The sequence below is a fragment of the Malurus melanocephalus genome, unplaced genomic scaffold (assembly GCF_030028575.1).
Source record: "Malurus melanocephalus ecotype Western Australia unplaced genomic scaffold, MMel_1.1 scaffold_111, whole genome shotgun sequence".
Lineage (NCBI taxonomy): Eukaryota > Metazoa > Chordata > Aves > Passeriformes > Maluridae > Malurus > Malurus melanocephalus.
In genome coordinates this window covers 227,150-235,409 of record NW_026623343.1, presented here as the reverse complement: position 1 = coordinate 235,409, position 8,260 = coordinate 227,150, and the positions used below count along the sequence as shown (strand labels likewise).

The 8,260-nt window shown below is 37.1% G+C and overlaps 1 protein-coding gene across 1 annotated transcript in view; it reads left to right on the top strand.

Moving 5' to 3' along the window:
• The window catches only part of MFSD9 (major facilitator superfamily domain containing 9), a 7,280-nt gene extending 803 nt beyond the window's left edge, over nucleotides 1–6,477 (top strand). Inside the window, exons 2-6 of the mRNA XM_057369464.1 lie at nucleotides 1,540–1,627; nucleotides 2,860–2,903; nucleotides 4,052–4,181; nucleotides 4,564–4,773; nucleotides 5,289–6,477. Of these exons, the coding sequence (XP_057225447.1) occupies nucleotides 1,540–1,627; nucleotides 2,860–2,903; nucleotides 4,052–4,181; nucleotides 4,564–4,773; nucleotides 5,289–6,076 (1,260 nt within the window). The 3' untranslated portion in view covers nucleotides 6,077–6,477. The remainder of the gene's footprint in view (nucleotides 1–1,539; nucleotides 1,628–2,859; nucleotides 2,904–4,051; nucleotides 4,182–4,563; nucleotides 4,774–5,288) is intronic.
• Nucleotides 6,478–8,260: the final 1,783 nt, after the last annotated feature.

Here is an 8,260-nt window from a genome sequence, read left to right as displayed (position 1 = left end):
AAAAAAAAAAAAAAAAAAGGTGCCTTATTAAAAAAACACACTGTATAGACTGCAGAAGGCTCGTATACTGTAGCGATTCATGAGTCTCAGGAAAGTGCCATTTAATTAATTTGAAATTAAAAGCGATTACTCGGAAAATGAATWCAAAATGAGTACGAGTTTGCACTGYGAAATGTCTAGATGTTGTCTTACCTACTTTTAGGTTGGGCAATAGAAACAACTCGGTTGGTTTTTGTCCTGGAGCAAATACCCCAGTAAAAGATGCATTAAAACAAGTTTTGCTTCTTTTAACTGACTTTTAAACACTGTGGTCCTCCAGCCCTGTAACATCTTGCTGACACAGAGCTGGGTACACAAGGAAATCAATCAAGTGAGTGTCCATTTAGAAAATGTGATGGTGCAAACTTCTTGTAGCCAAATACAGCGTGTCTGTCATTCCACAGAAGGAATTACCGATGAAATGAGACATAAGTACTCATCAGAGGATAGTGGTTAAGGGGTCTTGCTCTACCTGCAAGCCTATGACAGTCCARTACTGCCAAGGTATGGTCTGAGACTTGACTTTTTTAATGTCTCTYTTGATGACCTGGTCAGTGAACATCACTTCAGGTTCCCAGATGACAGCTAAGATTGTGTTACTGAAGATGTTTGTAAGTGGTGTACTCTGTTTGTTCATGCTAATGTATTTAATGACCCTAACCTTGTAAGCCTMAATTTCAGCCATCAAAAAATAATTAATGACAGACTGTGAGGATTCACTTAGTGATACACATTGTTACTGTTAATCAGGCTTTGGGGTAGTCCAGTTCAGTCAGTGATGAAAGGTGGTCTTGCTCCAGTAGATCTTCTCCAAGGGACGCTGGATACTGTGCCAGATTGCAGTAGTAGTGAGAGAATTRCTGGTCAATGTGGTTGAGCTTAACRAAAGGTAATGAAGCAAAAGGAACGAGTAGGAGATCCTTGTTCTGATCAGGGTGGACAGTGTCCTTTACCCTCCCCTTACAAAATATTTTTCAATTATGCTTTGCCTTTTTTCTTCCTTTTTCCTATTTCTGTCTTTTCACTACATTTCTTAAGCTACACACAAAAGCAGTCTGTAAGTAGGTTTTAATCTCCTGTAGCTTATTCCCCATTGTGGTTGGGTTAAAAYAACATTTTTCAAAATAGAAGTTCTTTGCACAAACACAAAGTATTTTTAGGWGATTGAAATAAGTCCTTGAATTTAAAATACTGATACAAAGTACTTTTCTTGTTAAATAGGTCAACTTTAATATATATTAAAGGAATATTTAATGTTTAAATATATATCTTCAGAAGGATTATATCTGGAGTGGGGGGAGAAGATGTTTTCATAGGTTTAACTCTTCTGTGAGGCAATCCATCATCTTTCAGTTTATGTGTTGTGTAATATGAATTTTTTTTTTAAGTCTGTCTTGATAGGGAGATAATTTACCTTATATTTTTAATGTTGACTTTTATTAAGCCAGGTTGCCATTGTCTTTGTGAAAGTTACTAAAATTTTGCCTGCTTTTTTTTCAGGACTTATTTGGGGTGAGCATGGTTGTTCCTTTAATGAACCTTCATATCAAATCTCTAGGAGCAAGTCATACAGTTGCTGGAATCATAGGTGAGTTGCAGGACTTGATTTACGAAATAATAAGATAAGGCCTGGATTATGCCATACTGTAAATTGGACATTGTAACGTAATTCTTCCTTGCTAAAAACATAATAAAAAATAAAGACAGTTTCCAGGTAAATCTGTAAGGGAGGCCATACTGTTTAGACCCAGAGAAATTTGGGTCCAAATTTGCACACTGACAGTAGCCAAAAGCACRTGCTTGGGAAAGAGCACACTTGGAAAGAATAAGGAAGTCTTCCAGTAGGATTTGTCCAGCTACTTTTCCAGCATCCAAGTATTCACAGCTCAGCAATTTAGAGGTGTTGCTTGTAGTTTTATTGTTATTTACACTTTGCAAACAGTACTTCTGCAGCTGGTTCTCCAAAGCTTTCCAGTGTCCGTGATTGCTCTCAGTTTGATTAAAATCCTTACAGCTGTCCTGGCAAAATATTTATTAACTTTATGGAACGTTTGTAAATAAATTCTGAAGATTTGGGATKTTATCTTAAAGTGTTTAGTGATAAGGTGCATTCTGTGGTTTTAAAGTACCTTTTACGGTATTGTTTATGGTTTGGAGTGATACAATATATTCTTTATATCTTTATGTGGCTGACATGGRCTCTGTTACTCAGTTTTATTGTTTTGCTTTTTTATGTAACACTTTTTATTAAATAATTCTGCTTCTACACTGAGTTGACAGTGTTATTTTAAGCAATAACTAATCAGAAATACTTTTTCTTTGCAACAGTGCTTTRATTTTTAACTTTAGAAAAGCCTGGGCTTGAGGTGTATTCTTATAAATGAAAGAGTCTGGCAGATGTTTCTCTCTGCTTCTTTTTTGTGCCTTGCCTTGTGCCACTAAGTGGCTTCTGTAGTACCTTGTGGTATAGTGAAGCACCAAGTAGAAAGTCCCTTCCAGAAGTTGAATTCCTTCCTGATTCTGAGAAAGCAATTATAATTCCAAGATATGTTTTGTTTAATACACCATACAAAGCAACATCATTTTACCTTACATCATTTTACAAATTTTCAGCTCTTTTTTTTTATTTTGTGGTCCTCTGAAACTATTTTGTTGATTAAATGCTAAACCTCACCCTTGGTTTGTCCTGCTCCCTCTTCCTATTCCTCTAGTAAATTATTCCCAGAATTTCTCTTAACTTTTCATCATTTAAAATTTTATGCAGAGTTCATTTAGAAAAAAAAGGTTTGATTTTTAACGCTGGTATTCTGTTTGTTTCAGGATCTCTTTACGGTGTAATGCAACTATTTTCCAGCACAGTTGTGGTGAGTTCTGACTGCATTCCGGAGCATGCTGGTCTTTGGATTGTAGGGACAAAAATGGTGGGGTGGATAATAGCATTTCTTGAAATTTTAAAAATGCATAAAGTGTTCATGTAAGCATTTTGGTCAGATGAACCAATTTTCAGTTTGCATGAAAAATGTCAGTTTCTTTTAAAGGGAATTGCTTGGTTTTTCAGACCCAAAGAGAATACAGGTTTYAGACAAAAACTGGAATACAGATTAGGCTCAGATACATTACTGAGCAGGTCACATTTATACAGGGTTATCTTCCCTAGTGTTGGTGCTAGTAAAGCAGTTTCATTCAATGCAGTAGCCTGTCCAAAAAGCAGTCTCATGAGTCAGCTTTTCATAACCTGTGATCTAGTTTGCTTTCCCTGTTTAATGAGCAGTGCCTTGTAATTGACTCTGTGGTCTAAATCATTGCCTCTTTGCTGTTTTTGTTTTCTATTAGCTCTTGATTTTTGTATCCTAATATTACCCTGGTACTTTTTTCTAGATTATGGAACATCTCATAAAAAAAATGGTTCAGAGTTTGTTATGCAGGCCACCTGGGATCATTTCCTGCTGTAAATTTCTGGCATTTTCTTTGAATTGCATTGTCTACTTTCTTAAATAATATTTCCTCTTAGGAAGCAAGCTGATTTGTAAGCATAATAAATGCTAGTTTTCTTTTTGCCCTCAGCATAGCTACTTCTTACCTGTCTGGGCTCAGATGACAAACTCCTCATAGMTAGGATCATTGCTTTTAGGATGTTCAACAAATATCTAATGCATAACAAGCAGTGATGCAAACAAATATTTGTGGTTGTTTATACTAAGATTTTCAGAAGGCTCCTGCTGGTAAGATTTTATGGTATTTATTGCAGGACTGTTTTTAAAAGGGAGGTTTTTGGTTTTTTTTAAGAATGGTCTATACATAACATTAAATTTCCTAGTTTTGGCCACCAGGACAGAATTCCGCTTGTGACTTCCAGATTTTGAACACTTAGGAATGTTGTGTGATAAGCTTACTAGGGTTTTATTGACAGTCCTTTGATGTCTTTTCTCAGTTTAATTTAGAAGTACTGATAGATCACTGCACACAGCTTAGTGTTATAAAAAGCTGATCTTTCTTTCCTGCTTTGTGAAAGGGCTGCTGGAGTGATATAGTAGGAAGACGGTATTCCCTGCTTGCTTGTATTCTTCTCAGTGCACTGGGTTACTTCCTGCTTGGAACATCCACCACAGTGCTCCTGTTTGCCATTTCCAGAGTCCCTGTAGGTGAGTAAACACTTGGCATTTTGCAGTTTAAATTTCCCATTGTCTCAGCTTGAGAATTCCTACAGGAGAAATCATGGTATGTGGATGGCTGCATAGCATCATMTCCCAGCGGCACCAACTGAACCTTAGTATTGGAAAAGTCTCTACAAATCAAGAATTCTCATTATTTTTTTCCTGAAAATAATTTGAAGTCTTGTGACTTCACCCACCAGACATCTAAACCCCACAAAGCTGCCTATTCTAGCACTGAAGAATCTGTGACTAATAGAATTTTAAAAATAAAAGTCATACAGATTTGGACCATTGTGATTTGAGATACCTTCTGTCTTCTTTTATGGACTGAGCAATACATGTATATTAATTTGTTTATATTTTGTTGCAGGTATTTTCAAACACACACTTTCCATCTCTAAAGCCCTACTGTCTGACTTGGTTTTGGAGAGAGATCGTCCTTTAGTAATGGGGCGCTTCAATGCAGCYTCCAGTGTGGGCTTCATTCTGGGGCCTGTTGTTGGTGGTTACCTTGCAGAGTTTGAAGGTGGCTTTTACCAAACRTCCTTCATCTGTGCCTCCATCTTCCTTCTGAATGGTGGTAAGTTGTRTATCACATTTTGCCTCTTGGATCCCATCATTCCTCACTTCTGTGTTTCTATGCCATCAGTARTATCTTGAGTTCAGTGTGTTTATCATCTATGGCATAAATATTTTGTATACCAATACTACTATTTGAATTTGAACTTGTGTGGAAGGGTAGGAATTTTGAAACAGTTATCCTCCAGGTACTTCTTTGTTTTGCCTATATCCCTTTTACATTCAGAYACAAATGGGAAGTTTTGATGTGCCCAAAGATGAAGGGTAGAAATCATAATTTGGGCTTTAGCCTTTAGATTTATTTATGTGGTATGAGTGTGCCATCTCAGTGCTTTCCTTTCTTGCTTTCACTGCATTTAAAATTGAACTGATACTGTGAGTAACACTAGACATAATATTTGCAAATTTTTAAAGTACAAGTATTGTTGAAGTCTTTTTTTAAATTACAGTCAAACTAATGTCTTCCATGTAAAGCGGATACAATTGGAATGAAATCGACTGTCTTGATCTCTGTAGGTCTTGTCTGGATGTTACCYTGGAGTGAAGAAAACACTGGCAATAGGGAGCATTACCAAGACAAGGGAACAAGCAGTTTCTCAGCAAAAGCAAATCATGACCTTCACTTGAAATCAACAACCAGTAGAGGTGTGACAAACAGTAGTTTTTTCCAGTCTCTGTGGATCCAAGTTGCAACAGTGCTGAAGAAGATTAAAGGAATTGCGTGCTCTAATTTGTGGGATGTATTTTTAGTGCGGTTCCTGATGTCTGTCGCTATATTGCTGTACTATAGTAATTTCACTCTTGCCTTGGAGGAAAGATTTGGGGTGAAACCCTTGTTTGCTGGATACCTGATGAGTTATAGCAGTGCACTTGGAGTCCTGGCTGGTTGTCTGCTCGGACCAATAACAAGACTCTATGGGCACAACACTTACAGACTTTTGTTGCACTCCAGCACTTTTACCTGCACGCTGATTCTCCTGTAYACATCAGCTCTGAGCATATGGATGGTCATTTTGTCCTCCACGTTCTTAGCCTTCTCAACTACCATAGGCCGTACGTGTATCATTGATCTGGAATTGACTGTTGGTGGGAACGAGGCCAGCGGTACACTCTTAGGTGTTGGACAGTCTGTGACATCAGTGGGACGGATTATTGCCCCACTCCTGTCTGGAATTGCTCAGGAGTTCAGTCCTTGTGGCCCTCCTAGCCTAGCCGTGGGACTAGCGTTRGTCGCTATTCTGATCATGAATGCAAACAAACAAAAATACTGCAGTCACACGAATGAGAAGTTAAAAAATCAATAGTCACGATTTTGGATTGCATAGATGTGTCTTCACCTGCCAGGCTTGTACAGTAATTATGTGATTTTTAAAGAGAGCACATTATGTTCACATGGAAGCAAGTACATATTCATATTTCTGCTCCAGGGATGTTCATGCTAGACAAACGTTATTGTAGCTGCTACCACTAGGACATTTCTAAGAGGGGCAGATGTTGCTATATTGTACTGGCTGTGGTATTTTTAATGGATTTTTAACCTTTTTGGAGGGGAAAAAAGAATGTCRTGAAACGCACAAATCCTGCTTGTAGCTCATTTTTGAAACAGTGTTTAGATTGAGAGATTGTTAAAAAAGGTGAATCAAAGGTCAATTTTTGTTATTTAATCAGAAGGAGAATTTGCAATATGTTTGGCCTTAATTTCTTATGCTGTGGTCTGTTGGCTTTTGTCTGCTGTGATGGTAGCTTGTGTAACAGCATCTTTTTTCTATAAACTTTCTGCAGACCATGATTAGGCACTCTGGGGTAATCATGTAACCCCTGCTGATTCCTGGTCTTTCCCAAGTAACAGAATTGGGTATATGCTAGCTTCATGTACTAGAAGACCTAATTTTAGAATAATAGAAGGCCATTCCAGCTGAAACTGAGGCTGAATTTAAGTTTTATAGAAATTTGAACTGGTGGCTTCTGTTTAGTAATGACTTGTACTGGGCAACTACATCATACATTCTTCATTTATGTTTCCTGTGTGATTTTTATACCTTCATTTTAAGAATAAATTTCCTTCTTAATACTCTTAAATGATTGCAAAGGCATGCTGAAACAATTAGCAGTAGCTCATGGATCTGGATTAATGCGTCCTCTCTCATCTCAGGCATAAGTGTCATTTCAGTGACAAGAGAAAAATGGTTTTGTTGGTATTYTAGTCTCCATTTGTGTGCATGGCTTAACTCTCAGAGGTGCACAGAGGTGCTAGAGAGCTGTAGCACTTCTGTGCTATTTACTGTTCAAGCTTGTGACTTGCTGGTCACCATTGTTAGTATTTCATGTGAAAGACAGAAAAAATATATTTTGTATTGATAATGTTCCCAATGATCTTTGTTATATTACGTGATGAAAGTCCAAAGTCAGCTATGTACAAGTGTTGGGTTTTTGGGGGGAATTGTGCAATTAATTCGCCTTCTTGAACACATCAGTGCAAACACTCTTCCTGCTTCAGGTGAGTCCTATATGTTTCACATTTTTATTTTCATTTTCTTCTTTACCTTTTCCACTGCCTCCTGGCATTCAAATATTTGTTGAAATCTCAGTGATTTCAGTGGCAGCACCATAGGAATTCATATATAGWACTCTGAATTGTTTTAATTTTGTTTATTGCCATGATCAGTGTCTTATTACTGCTGTGATTTCAGTACGTATCCTCAKAGTTCTTTATCACAATAATCTGTGTTTCATTTCTCCCTAGGAAMTTGCATTTTCGGGTCTCTTACCTTCTCTTGCCTTTCTTGGTAAATGCCCAAAACATTGTTGCTGTAAATTTCCATCTTTTCTTTCATCTTTTAAATTGTTACTTTCTCAGAGAAGCCACCCCTATATCCCCCCTGCTACTAAAACCAACCCTCCATAAGTAAGGAACTTCTGTTTTGAATCTCTAGCAAGGGGTTAAGGAAAAGAGTTGGAAAAAAGCTTCAAAAATTACTAGATATGAATGATTTAGTAATTTTTCCAATACTTGTTAATTATATGACGTACATAGCATTTACCTTTCTAAGTTGCTGCACTGATTTAATCTGACTTCTGTAAACATCTATCGTAATACATACAGGTACCAGAATACTGATTATAAAAAACTCACAGTCAAAGAATTTGTGGAAKCTTGTGGCCTTGGGGACATGTTGCAACATTTTACAGAAGTGTTTTACTTGTAGGCCARAATTATTTCTGAAGTGCCACAGAAATATTTATTTCCTTTACAGGCACAGAAAAATTGCACTATTTTTATTTTCTTTAAGGACTAGAAATAAAATGAAGTGACATTCCACATGTATCATTTTGTCACTGTGGTTTTTTTTCCCATCTTCCTCTGATGAAGCTACAGCACAAAATAGAAGTGTTCAAGTCAATATGAAGTGCAGATGTTTTATTTTTTTTCCCTCAAGCTGCAGTTAAAATCATTTTAATCTGTCTGCATTTCTCATAAAGGGCACAGG